Source organism: Aspergillus karnatakaensis, assembly GCF_047715665.1.
Source record: "Aspergillus karnatakaensis strain CBS 102800 unplaced genomic scaffold BJY04scaffold_77, whole genome shotgun sequence".
In the NCBI taxonomy this organism is placed as follows: Eukaryota; Fungi; Ascomycota; class Eurotiomycetes; order Eurotiales; family Aspergillaceae; genus Aspergillus; species Aspergillus karnatakaensis.
The window spans coordinates 51,125-72,628 of record NW_027395789.1 but is presented as its reverse complement, the minus strand read 5'-3'; the positions used below and the strand labels follow the sequence as shown (position 1 = coordinate 72,628).

The 21,504-nt window shown below is 50.2% G+C and overlaps 9 protein-coding genes across 9 annotated transcripts; 5 read left to right on the top strand and 4 right to left on the bottom strand.

Annotated features, from left to right (window-relative positions):
- Positions 1–2,378: 2,378 nt before the first annotated feature.
- Positions 2,379–4,159, top strand: BJY04DRAFT_223739 (major facilitator superfamily domain-containing protein; the record flags this gene model as incomplete). Its single annotated transcript, XM_073717776.1, has 6 exons — positions 2,379–2,515; positions 2,562–2,655; positions 2,716–2,999; positions 3,072–3,441; positions 3,495–3,902; positions 3,959–4,159. 6 exons carry the CDS (start codon positions 2,379–2,381, stop codon positions 4,157–4,159), a joined length of 1,494 nt encoding a protein of 497 aa, XP_073565561.1.
- A 296-nt stretch (positions 4,160–4,455) lies between these two features.
- BJY04DRAFT_223738 (germin family protein) lies at positions 4,456–5,277 on the bottom strand (the record flags this gene model as incomplete). Its single annotated transcript, XM_073717775.1, has 1 exon — positions 4,456–5,277. One exon carries the CDS (start codon positions 5,275–5,277, stop codon positions 4,456–4,458), a length of 822 nt encoding a protein of 273 aa, XP_073565560.1.
- A 1,413-nt stretch (positions 5,278–6,690) lies between these two features.
- BJY04DRAFT_232217 (DUF1115 domain protein) lies at positions 6,691–7,937 on the bottom strand. Its single transcript, XM_073719709.1, has one exon. The coding sequence runs from the start codon at positions 7,748–7,750 to the stop codon at positions 6,869–6,871; it is 882 nt and encodes a 293-aa protein (XP_073565559.1). The 5' UTR covers positions 7,751–7,937; the 3' UTR covers positions 6,691–6,868.
- Positions 7,938–8,124: 187 nt separating this feature from the next.
- On the bottom strand, positions 8,125–9,311 carry BJY04DRAFT_211077 (uncharacterized protein; the record flags this gene model as incomplete). Its single annotated transcript, XM_073714355.1, has 2 exons — positions 8,125–8,920; positions 8,974–9,311. The coding sequence occupies 2 exons, from the start codon at positions 9,309–9,311 to the stop codon at positions 8,125–8,127; spliced, it is 1,134 nt and encodes a 377-aa protein (XP_073565558.1).
- A 2,112-nt stretch (positions 9,312–11,423) lies between these two features.
- On the top strand, positions 11,424–12,348 carry BJY04DRAFT_201266 (uncharacterized protein). Its single transcript, XM_073713046.1, has 2 exons — positions 11,424–11,633; positions 11,689–12,348. Exons 1-2 carry the CDS (start codon positions 11,528–11,530, stop codon positions 12,036–12,038), a joined length of 456 nt encoding a protein of 151 aa, XP_073565557.1. The 5' UTR covers positions 11,424–11,527; the 3' UTR covers positions 12,039–12,348.
- Positions 11,424–13,938, bottom strand: BJY04DRAFT_232213 (Zn(II)2Cys6 transcription factor; the record flags this gene model as incomplete). Its single annotated transcript, XM_073719708.1, has 3 exons — positions 11,424–13,370; positions 13,424–13,479; positions 13,930–13,938. 3 exons carry the CDS (start codon positions 13,936–13,938, stop codon positions 12,092–12,094), a joined length of 1,344 nt encoding a protein of 447 aa, XP_073565556.1. The 3' UTR covers positions 11,424–12,091.
- A 2,123-nt stretch (positions 13,939–16,061) lies between these two features.
- On the top strand, positions 16,062–16,739 carry BJY04DRAFT_223732 (F-box protein; the record flags this gene model as incomplete). Its single annotated transcript, XM_073717774.1, has 2 exons — positions 16,062–16,194; positions 16,255–16,739. 2 exons carry the CDS (start codon positions 16,062–16,064, stop codon positions 16,737–16,739), a joined length of 618 nt encoding a protein of 205 aa, XP_073565555.1.
- Positions 16,740–17,386: 647 nt separating this feature from the next.
- BJY04DRAFT_232210 (uncharacterized protein) lies at positions 17,387–18,884 on the top strand (the record flags this gene model as incomplete). Its single annotated transcript, XM_073719707.1, has 2 exons — positions 17,387–17,416; positions 17,464–18,884. Exons 1-2 carry the CDS (start codon positions 17,398–17,400, stop codon positions 18,882–18,884), a joined length of 1,440 nt encoding a protein of 479 aa, XP_073565554.1. The 5' UTR covers positions 17,387–17,397.
- Positions 18,885–19,201: 317 nt separating this feature from the next.
- BJY04DRAFT_232208 (Zn(II)2Cys6 transcription factor) lies at positions 19,202–21,487 on the top strand (the record flags this gene model as incomplete). The annotated part of the gene is made up of 5 exons (XM_073719706.1): positions 19,202–19,269; positions 19,333–19,750; positions 19,789–20,399; positions 20,453–20,611; positions 20,671–21,487. 5 exons carry the CDS (start codon positions 19,202–19,204, stop codon positions 21,485–21,487), a joined length of 2,073 nt encoding a protein of 690 aa, XP_073565553.1.
- Between the last annotated feature and the right edge of the window lie 17 nt (positions 21,488–21,504).

The window sequence follows — 21,504 nt, the reverse complement described above, 5'->3', positions numbered from 1 at the left end:
CGTGTCTCCGGCTTTATAGGTGATCCAAGGATCTACTAATTAGAGTATACAAATTGGGCAATAATCGCACTTTTAGCCTCTAGCATTATATCTATATATTCTTTGACTTTAAGAGGCTGTGTGAGTCTGGCGACTCACTTGTAGGTTTCTTGAGCAGGGTCGTCTGAGATTATGAAATACTTTCGTAACACTCGCACTGAACAAGGCTGGATTGACAGAGCACTATCCTGCCTGTTCCTAACGCATGCAACAATACATACTAGATATAAGAGGCGTACTGCAATTATTATACTCCAACTTGAAGCATCCACTACATCCCTATAATACCATCCGTAAACACACTGCTACGTATGGATGTTGGCTTTGTTTCAAAAGGTCTTGCAGGTGGGATAGTGAGCAGACACATATCCCTTGTGGGCTTCCTATTACGAGATAAGCTAATAGAAATACCCTTTTTTAAAGACCAAGGTTAAATAGGAGATATAATTAATTGGTAGTTGACAGCTTTATAGGCTGTCGTGCTGGCAATCAAGGATAGAGCTTTACTACAAGAATTTAAGCCTGAATACAACCTCTGAATTAGGGAATTGGACAATCAAACAAGATAGGAATCAGCTTTATGCCCCTACATATCAGGCACGGGATCAGGGAAAACCCTACCTAAGTAGCTGCAGCTGCATCACAAAGACAAACAATTCCCATCCATAGGTAGTCTATGTAACCTGTCTGTTCAACTAAGCTAGCATAAACCATAGCAACCCACCTAAAAACACTCTCAGTGTATGATCCGAATCATCTATATACTACTAGGAAAAACATCAGCACTCTATCGAAGAGCGTTGAGAGAAGGCTATTAAAGCCGAGTATGTTTGGGTTAGCCTGAAATATCAACTGGACTGTTAAGTTCGGCTTAGCTTAATAAGGTTAGGGAGTCATTAACATATTAGGGTATTTTGGCAGCTTAGGTGCTAATCATCTGGTATCCGTGGTTTCAGCACGTTCAACAGAGGAGACTTGGATAACGCTAGCTACGCGTATTACTACTACGAGAAGGATTTGACATACTCCAGGTGTCGAGATGAAGAGACTTTTTTTAGCAGTCGACTCGCGCATATGGTGATGTTTCAAGAACCTCGAGGGTATGGATGTGACTGACCCAAAGCACGGCTGTAGAGCATAGACAAGTGACCGCAGAATCAGAAGTGATAAAGACTGACCTATTGCGACGGGCTTATACAGAGATTCTCTGTGTAGTTTTCTTTAGCTATCTGTTCTTGATTCGGTCCGGTGGGCCTTGTATACAGCCCATATTTGAGTGGATTCCTCGCGACAGATAGTTAGCGCTTACGCGACACCCAGCCGACTATGAGCGCTGCTGAAAAGTTCTTAGGTACATCTGGGCGTGGAAGTAGACGGCTTGTGGGAGATAGAACCCGCAAGCTAAATCGATATCTCACTGATGATGGTTCTGGCCTTCAAGATTTGGTGCTTTGCCTTCCGGCCTTACCTTCGCTTTTCTCTGATCACATCGGTAGCTCTTACACATGTACTGGACCCTTCTCCAGAGAGTGCAAGTGCAGATGATATTTCTGAGTGATCTGTTCAAGGAAGTATCCACGAGCAACTTTGGTCATATATGCGTAAAGGCCATCTTCCCCGTTTACAAGTCATGACGCATGATCAACAATATCCAGCTTTCGGGACTTGAAAGTAAGCGAGGAGCGGCAGGGGCCACGGCAGTTCAGAACCTTGAATAATCAGTAAGCTATAAATCCCACGCATGCGTTAGTTTCGGCAAACTCATTACAAGACCTCTCACTGGCCGTGCTGACCTGCATGATATCAGAAGAGCGTCGGAGATAGACCAGATAGACCGGTTGGTCACACACCTCACCACTCATACGGAGTTCTAATCTCCTCCCCCGCATAATCAAAGCTGTGGGGAAGAAGCTCTCAAAGGTACCCCAATCTAAATGCTGGTGATGATATCAAGATAGGATCCACTCGGATTGCCGAGCATCAGCCCTGATTGGCTCAACAGCCGACGAGCCCTGGAAGTATCAGTCTGCCCAGACAATCAGTACAAATCTTGCCTCACTGATTGGTTCGCGGGAATGGAGAGTTGGAGAAGATACCCGCGGCGATTGCAATCCCTGTCACTGGTCTTGACGATCTGGAATGACTGTAATCTCTCCTTTTGTTATCTACCTGCTCCAAGGAGAGGTGCTTCGCCACGTCAGTGAGAACTTACTCTCTTGCCGAGTTGAACTGCCGTTGGGCTTTGGCTGATACGCTTGGACTGCAGGTTACAAGTTACGACTATATCCCTGCCCTTCTGGAAGCTCAATCTGGAGAGTCATTAACGCTACTGAACCAATATGACACCAAAAGACGACATGCTCGAGAAACCGCCCCTTGAAGAGCTCAACACACGAGACGATGGCCTAGGGGACGTCACAGATCTGGTCATAACGCCAGAGGCAGACCGACGGGTTGTTCGGAAACTGGACCTGATGTACCTCTCCTCCTGTCTCACCATGCAACCAGGCCTGACAGCACAGATTAATCCCCGTCATGGGCCTCTGCTACATGATGCAGTACATGGACAAACTCGCTCTCAGCCAAGCAACAATGTTCAACCTCCGCCAGGATCTCGTACGTACCTTCCTCCCTCGTTTCTATCTACCATACCAGCCCTAATAAGAACATCTACAGAACCTCCAAGGCTCCGACTACTCCTGGGCCTCCGCAATATTCTACTTCGGCTACTTCGCCTGGAGCTGGCCGAGCAGCTACCTCATGGTGCGCCTGCCGATCGGAAAATACATCACCGCCACAGTCCTAGTCTGGGGAGGGGTACTGATGTGCCATGCGGCTGTGGGGAATTTCGCCGGATTATTGGCGACGAGGTTCTTTCTTGGTGTCGGGGAGGCCGCGATTGCGCCGGGTTTTGCGCTTATCACGGGGATGCTGTATAAAAGGGAGGAGCAACCGGCGAGGTATGGAAACCATTTCTCATCAAGACCGTGGTTCAGTTGAGATGTCTGTTGCTAACGTGTGCTTATATACAGGCAGGCTGCGTGGTTCTTCGGAAACTGCGTCTCGACTATCATCGGCGGCGTGGTGGCATACGGGCTTGGAAATGTGGAGGGGACGGCAGTTAATAGCTGGCAGCTACTGTTTCTCGTCCTGGGGACAATCACAGCAGGAATGTCAATCTGGCTTGTCTTCTTACTGCCTGACTCCCCGAAGAAGATCATCTTCCTGAACAAAGAGGAGCAGGCCGTTGTTGTTCAACGCACAGTCACAAACAAGACCGGAGTCAACGATGTCGATGAATTTAAGAGCCGGCAGGTCTGGCTTGCTCTCCGCGATCCGCAGACCTGGTTCCTCGTGCTCTACACTTTCTGCGTGAATTTGTGGAATGGAGGTGTGACTAGTGTATGTTCTTTCCCCATCGCTGATCACAAGCAGATAGCTAATGTGTCATGTAGTTCTCATCAATTATCATCAACAGCTTCGGCTTCTCGCAGCTGGATTCCCTTCTCATGCAGATGCCCATGGGAGCAAGCCAGGTCGTGTTTCTGATTCTTAGTGCCGGGGTTGCGACGTTTATCCCGCGGACGCGGTTGATCATGATGATCTTCAACACTCTCATCTCAATGACTGGTAGCATCCTAGTCTGGAAACTCGATGCCGACAACCAGGTTGGTCGGATGGTTGGACTGACCCTCGGTGCTGTCTTCGCCGTTAACATCCCACTGTCACTGAGTATTATCAGCTCAAACGTCGCGGGATTTACGAAACGGAGCGTAACCAGCGCGTTGCTGTTTGTTGCGTACTGTGTGGGCAATATTGTTGGGCCACAACTGTTTATGACTGCTGAAGAGCCGGAGTATCCGGTTAGTTTGACATTCCTTTCTACTGATGTTCAAACCAAGTGCTAATTTGTTGGAAGACCGGCATGAAAGCTTCTATTTCTGGACTGGCCCTAGGTGCTTTCTTTCTAGCGTGTTTGCTGGCCTACTATATCATTGAGAATCGACGTCGTGATACTCGTTACGGACCCCCGACTCAGCTGTCGGAGGAAGAAGAAAGGGTGCAGGGCTTGTCAAACTTGACGGATCTGGAGATTGAGAGCTTTCGCTACTTGATCTAGATAGATAGCTAGTACCAGGGTTCCGCCAAATCGATATGTATCCCAGGCCAAATGCTTTTTGCAAGGGTACGCTTGAGGTATCGGCGTACGAGCGGCCAGGTTGAATGCAACAGCTTCTCATTATAGCCCGCTAGCTATCTCATCAGGGTTGATTATACCTCTTCCCCAACACGTAGTGTAAGAACATCCCTAACTATCGCCTCGGAAGCTCAACAGAACCGCAAAACCAGACAAAATGATCAAAGTAATGAGCAAAGAGTTCCATTCCCAGCATCCCAAACCCACCCAGATGCCAACTAATTGACCAACTCCCTCAAATCCCTCTTCGCATTCCTCTTCAACCCACACTTATCCAAACAAGCCTGAATCCCCAACGCCACATTCGCCGGAATCATCTCCTTAAACGACTCCAGATCCCTCCCATCAAACGTCTGCACACCTCCAAGCGTAGCACTCACCACATCGCCCCTTAGATTGAAGAAATTCTGCGCAATCTGCCCCGTGCCGGGATCCTCACTATTAAACCCGGCCACAAACACCATCTCTTCACAATCCGGATTAAACTGCTGATGGATCGACCCCTGCGGGAAATTCGCCATTTGAAACGTCTCAAGGGTATTCTCAATCGGGGCCGCCCCGTTCTCGATCACCATGTTCGTGACCAACCGCCCCTTGACCACGACGTTGAGCTCCGTCGCGCGGTTGTGGACGTGGGCTGTGTTCATTCCACAGGCGTCAAGGAAGCCGAGGGTCATGGCTGCGCCGTTGCGGATTAGGCTGGGGAAGGTTTTGGCGTTGGCAGCGACCGCGGAGCCGCCCTGGCCGGTTGTTACGGCGGCTTCGGGCGCTGTGGCCGGGTTGAAGTCGAAGATGTAGTCGCCTGGTTGGTCGAGGAGGGCGACGCGGTCGCCGTTTGTGGCGGTTGTGACCAAGTTGCGGATGAAATCGGGGTCGCCGGAGCGCGGGTTTATGGGGACTATTGGGGGGAGGATGTCGTCGATGGAGGTGTCGGGGTGAGAGGGGTGAGGGTGGTTGGAGGGAGATGAACTGGGGGCGGTTGGGACTGCGAGGGTGCAGCTTGCGAGGAGGGAGATGGAGGCTGCTTGGGTGAGACGCATGGTGCTGGTTGTCGGGTTTCTGCTGGTGTTGGTAGTAGAGAAAAGTGTTATTGGTTGATTGTGTGTAAGCTTGCTTGAGGTGTTGTTGTGTGATGATAGCTATTCCCGCCAGCGAGCAACCTCTTTATATACCTTTCTGTGCAGTATACAGAACATGAATCTATACAGGAACAACATTATGATGGTAAGAATAGTAGTGGAGAACTATGTGCCTCTGTCGAGGCTGAGCATGCTGCGCTCCCGATCCGGATTAGGGCTCACTGAAGGATCAAGAGCGCAGAGTCTACTACAGATTCAGAATACGCCCGCTGATCCGTAATCACAGTTTTCCGGCTGTGTTCAAGGTAAAGTCCCGATAGGCTATTAGTTCTCCAACATGCTAGAGAGTCCCCAATGTACTTGTCCGATTACGGGAGCTGACAGCTGTAGATGTAGACGCTTGATCCAAACCTCCCAGGACAGTCTAAAAGGGATAGTACTTGCGCTCCAGGGAGTAAGAAATTTTTAGTTGGACTACGAGTATCGAGGCTTGCAGGTAATAGTATGGGGTTCGTAGAGCGCATACTATGACAAAAATAGATACGACCCAGAGGAGAAGAACTGGGATAGGCTATCCCTGAATCTTTACTACCTTTGGGAGAAGGTGGAACCATGGCGTAGCATGCTCCACAAGACATGCTGGTGTCGTTGAATCTGCCCAGAACCGGTCCATGGGATCGTCCTTTCTCGCAGCATGCTTCCATCGAGATGGGTATCTGTTTCAAATGACTTCGTTTTTGACAAAGTTGCTACTCAAGACGTACTACCTACCAAACGCCTCCTCCACCCGCACAGGGCAGCATGTTCTTTTGACACCACTGCAGGAACAACCATTCAATACGCCTCAACCACTCACAGGTTCCATAAGAGTTTAATCAAATCAACCCCAGCCTCAAAAACGCGCCTTAGCACTGGAGGTGGCTTACACCAGTGGCTTACGGCACATCCCGAACGAGCAAAGCAAGCGCCCCCTCGCAAGCCAGCACACAACCCACGAGCCTAGACTGGTAGGCCTGAATTAGAACTTGCTCTTGCACTGAGGACCGGCGCACGAACTAGACGTATTTGGACTAAAAGCATGTGATATCCTCAAATATAATGGCGAGTGCAGAGTAAGGCCGCCCATGTGGCTGCTTGGCGCAATGCTGACGGGTGTCATGGCAAAGCAACTAGTCCTATTAATCCAAGGCTTAGCTGCTGGAAGGCAATTCTTTTGATTTCATTGGCAAGCTGATCACTATTATATTATAAGAATGAGAAGTAAACCTTGGGCGATGGGGATTCCGGGACCTTGCTCGAGTCTATAGAACATGTGGGTTTGGTAGGCTATCTGGAATAATATGTGCTCCTGCAAGACCTGAGATTGATTCGTTGTGGGATCTATTACGACCGTGTCAATGGTCCCTGGATTGAGAGGATTTGACCACTCCACCCGCTCTCGCCATATAGGCATGCCGGAGGGCAGCTTTTGAAATATTGTAACTACAATGTTGATATTTGTGTGGATTGCCTTTGCTACAGGCACTATATCCAAGGATATTTCCCAATTCCATCAAAAGATAACCCTCTCAAACGCCTCCCCCAATCCCTTCCCGCTCAGCCAATTCTCCAACGCCTGCATATCCCCCCGGTTCGCCCTCTGCCCGCCCCTCTCTCCCAGAGAATCCGTAATCTCCTCCATTCCCGTGAAAACCCTAGAAACATCTTCCTCCCTCCACCGCTCACTAACTTTCTTCTGGTGACTCGGAATATCACCCCACGAGTGTGTCTTTATGAAACTCATGTACGAATCTATATCTCTAGACACACCTTCAAGACAGAGCACCCCAGGTTTCCCGGCTAGCACGAAGCCGGTTAGGCTGTAGTAGGGTGCATTATTCACCATGTCGTCTCTCTTTGAGCGGGTGGAGAGGGAGGGGAAGTAGAACCAGACTCGGACGAGGGGTGCTGAGTCTACTGATTGGGTGGGCGTTGAGGCGGGATTTTGGGGTTCAGAGAAAGATAATGCGGAGTCCTGAATGAACTCGAATGCGGCGAAGATGTCGTCGCTGGGCATTTCGGATGAGAGCTTTGCAACTTCGGCTTTGGAGAGCCAGGGTGGTTGGCGGAGGGTGTAGGATATTGGTGGTGGTTCATCCGTGTTCTCCGATCCAGGTTGGGAATACAGAGGGATGGAGACATTAAACTGGATTGTTTTGCCCTCCTCGTTTGTTGGGGCGTTTACAGCGAGAGATATGCTTGATGGGATCTTCTGTGGTGGGTCTGATGCATTTAAATCTGCATCTTCACACCAGGAACGCAGTTCCTCGATGGTTTCTGTTGTTGTGGGGGAAATGTCGAGTTCGCCCGGTGAGGGGAACATGGCGGTTAGGAGGTCTATTGTGGAGATTTGAGACTGGAGTAAGTCCGGTGGGAGAAGAAGTTTGTCTGCCATCTCGAGTGTATCAACAAAATAATGGAATTGATAAAGTATGCATGAATTGTGAATGAAGAACGGAAATGAGGCTAAATTGCTGATTGTGGGGATGGGAATGGGCGGAAAATCGATCCTCCTGGAAATGTGGATAGCATACGATATCCACCGCGAATGATATGTTTTACAGTATCATCTACCTGTATAGAAGTAAGATGCTGTTGTACGGACACTGATCTGTGATAAATCCATTACTGTTGTGGTGTTTGTCGCCATGCTATCCTTTTCTTTTCGTCCTTCATCCAAATATATGTAATCCGCACTCGTGACCAGTTTAGCCCTAGATCACCCAGCCAACCTCGCATATTATCCAACCACGAGCTCTGTAATGCCCATTATAGCAGCTTCTTCCCCTCATCAACCCTCTTGAAATCTCCTTGTTCAAAAACAAGCTCATCTCTCTCCCAAACCAACTCAACCGCCGCCCCCACAGGCCCAGCAACCAGTGTCAAAAAGAAAATTTTCGCTCCAAATTCCAAAGACCCAATCCGCTTACTGACCTTCTTATGCGCAGCGATATACAAAGCAACAGCCCAAACCAGCACCCCCGCCGACCCGATCAGATAATCCCAGCGCAGAAAGCTATGTGCGCCGTCTGCGAGATTCGTCAACGGCTTCGCGTCCCATGGTCTTGGGATAAAGAACACAATTCCTGGGTGCAGGGACTCTAGATAAACTGGATTGAAGAGCCAGGGTGTTGCGACTGAAGCGAGTGGGATGGTCCAGGAGATTATATGTGGTATTGCTGTATTGGCGAATGTGAGTGCGTAGATACAGCGGAGGGGGCGTAGAGTCGAATGGTTAGCATCTGCTGTTGGGGAAGGAGAAAGATAACGGATGGTAGTGAGCATGAATGAGATGTAAGCAGGCCAGAATTGCCAGATTGCAATAAAGATTTGCTTTAGGTCTGTTGAGACTTGAGCGGGGGCTGGGATGAGGAGGAGGCTTGTTGGGAGGTAGAACCCCGGTATGAACACTAGAGGAATGGACTTTAGAATGATACGCGGGACATGAATGTTCGCTACTGTGGGATTTGTAGCAGTCACGGAGAGATAGAGGTGGATGGCGAGGTACAGCGGTGTCGCGAAGGCAAATGTCATGATTTGCGCGAGGAGGCCGAATAGGACGGAGCTGCGTTGCTGGTTAGTCTTGGTAAATAGAGTATCAGATAGAACAAGACTTACTACGATACGATGCTGCAGGCGTTTCCGCTCCTCCACGCTTCCAATGTGACTAGAACCCAGGCAGAGGAAAAGGTCCCAGTAAAGGCAACAGAGTGGATCAACAACGCAGGATTGCCGGCTTCGGCATTCGGCCAGAAGAAGATGGTCAGGATGGTCAGGATATCATCGATAAAGCCAATACCAGTGTACACCGTTCGCAGAGGCGCATCACTTCCAGGGAGCTTCCCAGCAGCAAGAGCCGCCTGAGCTAGGTCATTCGAACCATTGACACTGGAAACATAGAAGATAGTATAGAATACAGACAGACTGAGCAGGATAAGAAGTAGTATTGCTGCCATTGTGAGCCAGACGCCTAGATGCAATGAGACACTCCTGCTGAACTCGTTGATTGGCATTTTATACAAGTTCATGGTCTACAATGCCAAAAGTACGCGGAGTATAACGGAGTATACTACAGGGCGTGTCATCTGACCGTATCGGAAATGACCGGGTCTCGGGGCGTCTTCAGCGTCTGCCAAGGTACGCTCTAGCTACCTTATTCTTGGCCTGAGTCAGAAATTGATGGGAAAAAGCATCTTGGTGACTTGCCATTGATTTAGATTGTGATGGTGAGGCTTGGTTTGAGGAGATGGGGTAATGTGCCTGTCAGCTGGGCACCCCCATTACCCCGAAGATCCTTCTCAGGGCTATTATTTCGACCATCTATGTTTCCCAAGCTTAAGTGGTGACGGCAACCTCGGGGCCCCTTATAATTATTCTCCATACCGGATATCGTTGCCTCCTACAAAGCTTCCGCAACAAGCGGGCAACATCAACAGAGCGCCGCTCCTTGTTCTGCAGGATCCGAATAGCTCGGACAACCCACGGTCTTGGCTTCTCAAAAGCCACACGCTGCTTGTCAGCCGCTCTCAGCAGAATCTGATGTGGCTCCGGCTGCGAGCTACGATGCATGGCAACAGCGAGAATTGGGCAGACCCTCACTCGATCGACGCGGGGGTCTGTACTGCGCTCTACGAGCAGCTTAACACATTGATAAATCGATAAAGATCGTGAGTATTAATATACTCGAAACAAGGGAGTTTCTTTATGACAGTTTCGCGCGTCGATATCTATTCCTTGATTCAGGAGGAAGTCGATCGTGGGCGCGATAGGACAGCGAGCATGACCTTCGCCTCCAACCAGTGCGCTAAAGATGGCGTCGGCTTGCCAGTACAAGTTGCAAATGTTAATCCCTAGTCCCTGAGGAATTGGAGGAAGGGGGTGTTTCCCCTGCGAACGGCGCTCATGAGGATTTCTTTCTAGTTGCTCTTGTAACCTCAACTAATCACAACAGAACAGTAGACTCCTGCCCTGTGATGGTTGTAAGACATACGAGGGAGTCGTGGGCGTTTTCATCTACTGGTGATACCCATACTGGGTACCTCACTGGTAAAGAAGCCCAGCTATTTTACCTTGACGGGCGAAAGCAGCATTAGCGATGGCATTTCTGGTCGCCTGTATGCTAAGCTCTGGAGCTTCGAGAATGGTATATTTCACGCCATGAAGCCCTGCCCTTTCGAGGAGCTAGCTATCGTTAAAGGCAGATGCTTCAACGAGGGAGGGGTTTATACGATGGCCACGAAAAAAATCAAGGAAGGCATGGACGTTCGACTGGAGAAGGAAAGCGCGCCCGAGCTTGTATTGCTGTCGATCAGGTGGCTCATTTCACAGGTTGTCCGCTGCCCGTACGCTCATCTGATGGCGTTTTTCACAGTTGAAGCTCGTTTGATGTTCTGCTAAAGATATATTAGCTAGGCGCCAAAGAGATTTGTGTATCCATGGATACTAGATGTAATGAATCTCAGACCTTGTAGAGGTAACTACCTAGGTGTTAGAAGCAGCTGCGGTTCAGCTCACACCTCACTTCGTCACCAGTACTGACAGATACATTAGTACCTCCAATATCAAGATGTATGGTGTTCACAGCTTGTCTCTGGTGCTGCGTCAGTATATGTGATGTATGCAGCAAGAATCTTGAGTCTCAACACGGTATGAACAGCAGGAAAAGCCCAAGTCTCTCAAGCCACGATCAAACAGTCAGCCCTTCTCGCGTCGGAAATCAAAAACGAAAAGCACCAGACTCTGGAGTTCAAAATCAGATGCTTGGTAAGACCGATATTCATCTTGACTTCCCCTCCTCAAGCTGACGATCTGAGGGTCGAAGGATCAAGTAGCTCCACCTGGTAGTCGAGCACGCGAATCAAAATCTGAGCCTAGTCTCCAGAACTCAAGCTAAAGCCATCAGCTAGGTTACGTACGGTGTAGCGTCGTTCTCTAGCGGCTTACTTGGTCCACCAATTCTCACGGAGAGCAGCTCTCAAACGCACAATTGCTTCACTCACTCAGCTGCGCAGGTATACGTGTCTAAGGAACCTTTCTATGAGACATTAATAATACAGATTGGGGGGAAACCAAGGTATAAAAGTAAGGTCTACCTGCTCTACGGACAGATATATATCCTCTAATTTTTCCTATAATAATACTGCAACCAGCATCCAAGAAAAACAGCCTCAGAATGTTCAACGAACAACCCACCCCAGCCCCAATATTGGCCATCCTCTGCGGCAGGACCGAAAAGATCGCCTCCGTCGTGATCCCAGCCCTCCTCCCGGAAATCGAAGGTAAATCACCTTTCCAGTAATATACTGAGAAAACAATATCCTAACAATCATCTAGTCATCCACTTCATCCCAACCACCTCCTCAGCAGTATCCCAAATCCCGGCTCTCCTCCGCGGCGAAACAGCCGTCCCCTCGGATACACCCTTTGGCACAAAGAACTACACCCGTGGCGTGGGTGCAATTATCCTCGGAGCAGGTTATACCGACGAAGACATCGACGCCATGCGAGCCGTTTCTGTGGGAGAAGGGTCCAAAGGCGTTCCGTGGATAAGAGCTGATACGAGCAAGCCAACACCGCCGCTAGGGCCGGAGTATGGGAAGGATGCGGTGAGAAGGGTTAAGGCTGCTTTCGAGGAAATACAGGACAAAGGGGGCTTGGAGGGGGATGGGGTGTTTTGGTATTAGGTTTGAATCGAGCGGTGGTTTTGATGTAATAAGTTAAGATAGCTTTCCTGAATCTATGTCGTTAGAAGCTGAGGTGATTCAGCGAAAAAGCTAGAATCCCAGGGGCCCTCGCGGTGAGGCCATTCGCGGAGGGCGTAATTGGCGCGTTGCTGAATGGAAGGCTCACGGCAGTGACTCTGTATGAATGATAGGGGCAGGATGACACCCATGTCTAGACAGACGCTGGGCCGGTCGGTGAAGGATGAAATGAGAGTCTCAGCGAGTGTAATCATTTGCTCGAATGTAGCAGAGTGGAAGCCGAGGATATCATCCAGCTGGAGCAGGAGGCATTTATCGAGTAAGATGGAGAGCATCATTTGGTGGAGTTGGATAGTATGGAGACTCCTTTGACCCTTAGCGCTGAGCGCTGGAAGTGAACCTCTCCGAAATGTGTTGAGGGCGTTGTTGAAGCGGTTTAGTCGAGAGGTAAGAGTGAATTGTAGATTGGAGAGGGACAAGTAGTGCGTTGTGATGTAGTCTAGGGAGAGAGACGAGGTGTATGAGTGAAAGCGAATGATATCGCCCATTAGGAGATCAAAGCGTTGGCGTGCTTCTCTCAGATTATCAAAAGTAAAGTCGTCCAAGGCCGGGCTTGACGGTGCTACTGTGGGTGTCGAGTCCCCTATTCCGAGATAGATAGACTGCACATCAAGTGATACGAAAGCATCGGATAGACACTGACCCAACATGGAGTGAAAAGCCGCAGACGCAGCGGAGATGGCTTGATTTCGGGACTCATGCAGGATTTGGAGGCCATGTTGAAGATGGACCAAGGCTGTGCCAGGCTGACCACGCATCATATCCACCATCATGAAGAGCACGCAGCAAACTAGCGTCACATCGCGCAGGAGTGGATCATGCGAGGCAGAGCGCAGACTCAAGCGCTGATACGCTCGTCCACATTGGTCCGTTGCAAACTGCTGCCATAGGTTGTCGGGCCTCGCTAGACCCGTGGCGCTACTCATCTCATAGTCTGCATGGACGGCGCTGAACGCCACCACTGCATGAAAGACAGCCGGCTCAACCTGCGAGGCCCGCAGAACCATCTCTTGCCACATGGTGCAGTCAAAGTATGCAATGATCGTTGGCGCCGTGCGATGTTGAAAAAAAGAGAAGCACCGCTGTTCGTCCGAGGTTGTTTTCCATCGGAAGGTCCGGGCTAGACTAGGACATGGTCTCTCTGTCGGCCTATTGCGTGGAAGTCGCTCAATATCGTAACCTTCGCATTTCCAGCCGCTAGATTTACATCTCAGACAGGAGCCGGGCGTCTCATCACATTTGACGTGGCGCTTACTAGCTGGGGGGTCAGTGGGTGAACGAGGCTGGGGCAGTCTTTCGGCACCTACCGACAGGTTCGACAGCCTGTTCGAGATCTGTGACTTAATCTCTTTGTTCGGGTAGTCTCAGCCATAGCTCCGAGCTTGTTTTTTCGGTGGACTGTACTGTCTGGAGAAGAGCTCTGGAAGTGGAACAGGGGGTCAGACAAGATCATCGTGGCTCAGCCCCCAACAGCTGCCTGACTAATATGGGTAGCGCCCAGCCTCAGCTGAGGATTCGCTTCTCTATATGATTGTATTTCTATAAGAAAACCACGGCAATGCCCAGGGAGAGTCCAGGTCCATCAGCAGCTAGGGCTCAACAATGCAATGCAATCTCTTGGCGATAATCGATCCATTAGGGAGTTAGTAAGCTAGTTCTTTTTTAATCTCTCAAAAGGCAGCTTTCTCTCCTTCGTGACAACCATGTCGTCAGCTATAAGGAATATAAGCAACACTCCATGGGGCTGTGTCATCTATCGCACAACATACACCCCCCTGTCCCAACTCCACTTCCCCAAAATCCTGCACCTCACCAACTCCATGGTCCTGGCAAATTCCCGCAAACAGATGGTCGACAATGACGACGCTGGCCAGTCAAGCGAGTTCGTTCCGCGACCCTACAAGCCCGTGGTCATGAACAACCCAGACCACTTCCAAGGAATGACCCTCCAAGCTGTCCGCGAGCACTACCGCTCCTATCTGGAGTCGTCCGAGAAGACCCGCCCAGAGACAAACGATGACTTTTGCGTTCTCATTGATGAGGAGGTAGTGCGCACTTTGGCGGATGTCCCTGCCGACCCATTGAACCAGCGCGGAGCGGACTTTTCATCGCTGTTCATAGACAAGGCACGAGATTGGTGGGTGAAAGTGGTCGAGACAGAGCCAGACGCCGGGGACAAGGGATGGATGAAATGCTCCGTATCCTCGATTTGGAGTCTGTGGCTTGATATGGATGGGTCTGTGGGCATGCGTACTTGGAAACCCGTGGATCCTGATGACCATGGTGTGTACTATAACTAAACGAAGCTGCATGATCTCCGAGACTCAGCGGGCGCACCGTGTTGCTAGCCTTCCGGATTAACCGGCCCTTGACCGACGACAGGGGGCCTCTTGACCGTATGCACGCTGGATGAGGTAGCGTTCGACGGTTGTATTCTAGAAACCGATTCTGGGTGTATAACATCTTTGTACCTTGATAATGAAAAACCCTGCATTCCCACAGCACATTGATGTCGATCCCGATCCTGGATAGATTTTAATCGAGTATAGCATCAGGAGATGTCAGGCAAGCGCTCAGAATAGCAATCTTGGGCTCGAATGGGAAGCGCGGGACATAATCTGCATTTTTCTTTGGCCTTTTCTCTGTCCTTTTCTTTTTTTTTTTTCCTCTCTGGTTCCTTTGCTCCTCGTATGCAAGGGCCTCCTCAAGATCAATTATCCGGCCACGCTTTTCGCCTGTCATCAATCAGACTACCCATCTAGCTACCGCTGCGCCCCGAGCAGTTTCCATCAAGGGCTTGTGGTCTTCTTCACTATCCATAAGATTTCTAACGATTTTCTCCCTAAGCTCTAGTGACCATCTCGATTGAACGTTAAATAGCATAATGTACGTATCCGCCAGCTTCCACGCACCATGGCGCGGTTCTGAAAGGAATGTACGCTCGTCAAATCTCCAATTGCTATCTAGCCGAGACAGATCCTGTTCTCCATTGAGGCCGATGTTCTCTCCACGCCGTAGGCACATACACAAGTTTGTTCATGATAATAGGGCTGTGCTAGGTATACTACGTAATAGGGGCTCCATCAGTAGTGGATGCAAAGAGAGAAAAGCTGTGGTGAGGCCATGAGATGCTCGATGGAGGGGAGTGATATGTTGACGGGGCGTCTCGGAATACCTGGGTAATGAGGTTGATCCCAGACGGGGCTCGGCTGTATACTCCGGAAACGACAATTTCGATCCTCCGCGAGATCCTGCAGCCTTAGGGTGAGGTCAAATTGCGTCATGAAAATATTATCTTCGTAAGTCCCAGCGAACTTTGAGTTTGCGACGGCTCAATTCCGTTTGGAGGACGAAAAGGGCGCAGTCTCTTGCGAATGGAAATAGGGGGGTTGAAGTAGGTCCATATAGGCTAGATAGATAATGCTGTATGAATCTTTCGAACGTCATAGCTCATACAGGTGATTTGGAAGGGAAATGGAGATGCTGCCGTGTCATTCCTATAGACTACCGCGGGGTCGAGTCGCGAAAAACGTGCTACGATTAGGGAAAGCTGGGGCTGATTGCTGATTTCAAGAAATCAGTGTAGATGGCACTGTACCAATCATATAAGGAATCTGGAGGCAAGGAAGGTGTCTAGGGATGTAGGGATAGCTAATGGGAGATATATGAAGAGGCGCTCTGCTAGGATCAGGGGTCCCATACGTACACCATACAAACGATTACGTCTTCGCAGAACCAATAGCAAAGCATTACTCCCCACAGTGGCGCGGATTCACGGATAGTCCTCACAGTAAACTTTGACGGCAGTAGTGGTAGTTGAGATGAGCGGGTGGTTCCTGACCTACGCATGGGTCATAGCTGGCTGGCTGGGAACTGCCCATCTATACCTATATAAACGACCACAGCCCATCATATCCATTCTGAAGACACCCAGACATATAGAATATGGCGATCTTTACCAAAGCCACTCCCTTCAACCTCCCCGAGCTTCACGAGGCAATCCTCCTCCATCTCCCACCCCGGGACCTCCTCCTCGCAACCCGCGTAAACCGCCAATGGAAAGCCCTCATCACACGCAGTTCAATTCTGCAACGAAAGCTCTTCTTTTGACCCTCTAAAACAAACCCGAACCCCGAAGATGATCTTGAAGTGGAGACAACCCCCCTCTTACAAGACCTCTTCCCGCCAATCTTCACAAACATCTTCACACTCGCCCACGATGTTGACGAGCTAGACTACGACGACGACGACGCTCACTGGGCCCTTCTGAAGCAGAGCTGGTATAGTGCTGAGCAGAGACGAAAAGCTGTTCTTCGCCCCGAGGCATCCTGGCGCCGGATGTTCGCTACAAACCCGCCAGCGCGGCTAGAAGACTTGGATATCGATTATGTGGGTTGCTGCTTCTGCATCAAGCAATTTAGGGGCAAGCTAGGTGATGTCTATGGAGAGAAACTAGGCTCCGATCCGGGTCCCCGGATGGGTCTTATTTGGGATGTGATCACGTTTGTGCTGGATGATAATCCGAGTGGGAGTTTATGTTTAAGGTGGGAGAGAGAATGGACAGGCAGGCTCGGTACGGATGGGAAGGAGGAGATATTTTGGGGGCTGAATATGGTTGCTTAGATGCGCCATCATTGGGAGTGCGATGATAAAGGGGAGTGGTATGAGCCCTGTAGATTGAAGATTGTGCATGTTGATAATCTGGTCGAGTATCCGGACTATGCCGGGTATTGGGAGGAGGTTGTCAATATAATTGCCCCTATGAGTGTGAAGGAGAGGTATCGGAGGAAGAGCAAAGGATGATAACTGAGAAGTATGAAACGACTCTGTTTTAACCTCCAGGAATATACAGCTGAACAGTATGTACTGGTACTACTTGCTTGCGCTGGTTGGTAAAAAGTAAACGAGAATCAGGTAGAACATGGTAGACATGTTAGGGCTTGCAGATCCGGTCGACCGCCAAAGCTCTGATTGATAGCTAAGCACTCATGGCTTTTGATACGATGCTAACCATAGCAGCGACAGAGAGGTATACAGAGGTCCAGCGGGTATAACTCTAGCTTTCCCAAGATGGAGAACTTTGCGGATCCACATCAACGGGGTGGAATCCCTCCGAGCCCCTTTATCTCAGCAAATCAAACTGCTCCAAGCATTGTAATAAGTGGAGACGCAAGCGTTTCATCGTTAGTTGCAGCCTTGCAGGAATATCCTTAAATGCTGCTCTCCCTACTGCGCCTGAGTCCTCGTCGATGACCAGAATCCACGATACACGCACAGCAAGATGTTCATGAGATATGCAAGTAGGTGTCTAAATCACCGCTCCGAGTTCATCATTGACCAGCAACAGGCCCTAATGAGCGCCGCACGATCAGTCGTGAAGACCTGGGATTCTACAACGCTCTTCTCATAGGAGCAGTTTACGAGCTACCGAGTGAGAAGTTAGACCTCCACTCGATGCAAACCTATGCAGCACCTTTGAAACAATGCATCTTGGAGCAGCCGTACCTCACGGTCTATGTACAGGGCAAGAATACCGAGAAGTCGGCATTCTACGGAGCCTCGAGTTTGAATCTCGAGCATCACATCTCCATCATTACTCGCGATGAGCTGGACGAGAACAAAGCAATTGAACGTATCATGCAACCGATCCTTGACCGCGAATGGCCCGACAACATTCCGCCATGGCGCATCGTCGTCCTCCCATTGCCGCCATCAGAGGACTCAAGATCTCAACGCTGCTTCATAGCCTTCTCCTTCTCCCACACCATCGGAGACGGCATTTGCGGAATGAACTTCCACGACCGCTTCCTCAAAGCCTGGCGACAGGATTCTACAAATCAGGAGGAATCCCTCATTTTACCTCTCTCCGCTCGAACCCTGCCCGACCCCTTCGACACCCCCTCTCGCCTCCCCATCTCCTGGTCCTACCTCCTCGGCCCCCTCATCGCCGTCCTGCTCCCCAAATTCCTCTCCAATCTCCTCAACCTCCACGCAACAACCAGCACAATCTCTCCCGGCACCTGGACTGGCACATCTATGTTCTACGACAAATCAACATTCACCAGTAGCAGCCGCACCCGCCTGATTGAAATCCCAGCTCCGGTAGTGCAGAACGCACTTCAAGTTTCAAGAGCCCACAACGCAAAACTTACAGCAACAATCCACCAGCTCATCGTCCGGGCACTCAGCAAAGCCCTCCCAGACCCAAACATCACGAACTTTGTTTCCGGAACCGCGATTGATATGCGCGGCTCTGTTGGGATCCCGAAATCGACTTGGGGACTGCATGTCTCGGGATACCATGATATTCACACTCGGCCAAGTGAGACAGACCTGGAAAAGCCTGGTTTATCTGCTGAAGAATGGAAGGTCGCAAGTTCCATGACAAAGAGCCTCGCAGAGACCGCCACACGCCTGCAAGACCAAGCGATTGGGCTTTTGCGGTACGCGCCGAGTATTCGCAAGTGGACGGCTGATAAGATCGGTGCCCAGCGGGACTGTTCGTACCGTGTGAGTAATCTTCTTGCGTATAAGGGTGGGGATAACGACGGATGGAGGATTAGCAAGATGGTGTTTGTGACGCCGGCGGATGCGGTAGGGGCGCCAATTAATTTTGATATCGTTAGTGTGAAGGGAGGCAGTCTAGTTGTTGGTGTGAATTGGCAGGCTGGGGCGTTGGGGGTTGAAGGTGGTGAGGAGGGGGAGGGGAGGGTTGTCGGGGTGGTTTGTGAGGAGATTAAGAAGGGGTTTGAGGGATTGATGACTTGATAGAAGGAACATATATCTTTTTAGAAATTAATCTAATGTATAATCAATTTGACACACAAAGGTTCAAAGGCATATATTCATGTTTCATTTGTATCACGCCAGCCCTGACAAGCATCCAGCAACAACCCTCCAAGAATAAGACAACGGCTTCCTCGAAGAATTGGAATAGATAACATTGTTCCAAGGCGAGATCTGACTCGTGGAGCTACAGCTAGCGCTACCCCTCCCTGATAACCTATCAGGGCTATCAACACTTACTCCAACTTTCTCTCCGCATCTTCAATCACAGATACCACTTTCATGCTCCACGATACACAATGGAAGCTCACAGCACTGAGCGGTCTTCTACTGTAGCGCGGCCAGTTCGAAGACGGACACCCCTTGCGTAAGTATAGCGTCTCTCTATTCCCCTCTTGCGCGACGAGAAACACAACTAACTCACTGCCAGATGCGACACCTGCCGCCGCCAGAAAGAGAAATGCGAAGGAGGCCCTCCCTGCTGGCGATGCCAGAGACTCGGTCGACCATGTACAGTCCGAGGTCATATCCTGCCCCGACGATCACCAGCGCGGAGCCAAACCGAGACTGCAGAGGAACAGCCAACACCAGAAAGCCAATCGCGCGTCGAAGGGCTTGAGTACATCGTCCGCCACTTCATGGGCGAGGTATCATTAGACGAAGAGAACGTAAGACGCATTGTTGCCAGACTGGGTAGTACGCCGCAGGGTGAGGCACCAAACGTGGATGAGCCGTTTGATGTGCAGTTTGTGTCGAAAAATATCGCGCATTACTCGGGAGAGTTCTCGCACTGGAATTTCTCGCAGAAGTTGAGGAGGAAGATTGATTGTCAGATTGAACGGTTTGGGGTATGCTGCAGGCCGCAGACCTGTTTTTGTGGCTTTAGCTAACGGAGATACACCAGGTGAAAGAGTACTGGCGACCGACGCAGCTGCAGTCGTCTACGCTTGTTGTCTCACAGGCGATGAACCACTTACCACCGCGGCAAATCACGGAGTTCTTGGTGAGTATGTTCTTTAAATACGCTGAAGGAAACATGTTCTACATGGAAGAATCGTGGATCAGAGAAAAGGTTGAACGGTGCTATGACCCGGCGACAGAGTACAGTCTGAGCGATATCCCATGGGTATGTTCGGTCTTTGCGGTCCTCGCTATTGGCACGCAAGTTGCTCATATGGAGGATAGCCAGTCGGCGGCAACCGAGGATCTGAATGTCTGCTCTGAGGACTCTGTGGGATTGTCTCTGTATCACATTGCGTGTCGGTTGGTGCCAGATGTCATACTTGTCGCCTCGCACGAGAGCGTCCAGGCGTTTCTCCTTCTCGCTCTGTATGCACTACCGGTATCAACTGGGGGGTTAGCGTACTCCTATCTCGGGATTGCAGTGAAGATGGCTATTCAGAATGGCATGCACCGGAAGTATAACGGGGGAGGATGCGATGCGAAAGTGATTGAGACGCGGAATAGGATATTCTGGAGTGCCTACACGCTTGATAAGTAACGCTTCCGCCAAATGTCAAACTATAGCGCGCGCCAACTGACAATCACAGGAGAATCAGCATCCTCCATGGCCGCCCGGCATCGATCGCGAGGGCCGATATTAGCACCGACATCCCTACTGACACGGACTTATTTCCGTCTCCAAAGTACGCCAACATGGTTGCCTTTATCAAACTGGGTTCTTGGCTGGGAGAGGTCTCAGAGACACTGTAAGCTACTCACCACCAGCTGACCTTACAATCGGCTAACAATCGGCTAACAATCGTAGAACATTACTTCGAAGCTGTCCGAAACGGTTCATCTTCGAATACCTCGAACGACTCATGGAAACCCGAACACACATCGCAGAGTGGTGGAGCTCAATACCTGAATGCACCGACACGACCCCCAAAAAACCTTTATTTCGGCAGAACTGCCATCTCAAGCTCGCCTACCTTCTAGTATACATCTACATGGGCCGCCCATTTATTTTCGCCGATGACTGGAAAGGCTCTCAACACTCAAATCAAGCCAACGACCCGCGGGTCACACTCGTGCAAAGCTGTGTTCAAAGTGCTCTCGAGATCCTCGAGACGCTGCAGTGTCTCGCCGACAATACAGGTCTATGCCGTGCTTCATACACCGAGTTCAGCTCCTGCCGCGCAGCATTACTCGTTATTCTCGCCGAGAGATTGAACTCGCGACAGTTGCATCGCTTCGAAGATGAACTTGGTCGGGGAATGGCGTTGATTCGACGCATGGCCGGTGGCAGCTCGAATGAGTCTGAAATTTCATACATCCAGTCTCTAGATGCAGCCATTCGCCAGTCGTCACTTACATCACAAGGAGATTCTATACCGAATAACGAGAGGGAGCAATCTGCCTACGCGCAATTCAAAAACTGGACGCAGGCAATGAAACAGGATACGTGCCCCGGGGGTCTTACTGAGCTCTCGTCGTTTAGTCCACTGTCGTTCTTTAACTCGGATATTGGGAATATGTCACATACAGCTGGAGGCCTTGACCAGCTTGCTGACTTGGCCAGTACGGACTGGTTCGGTGGTGACTTTGCGCTGCCGCCGGATCCATTTGCTCGTTCTCATTGATTATCGTTGCATTCTCT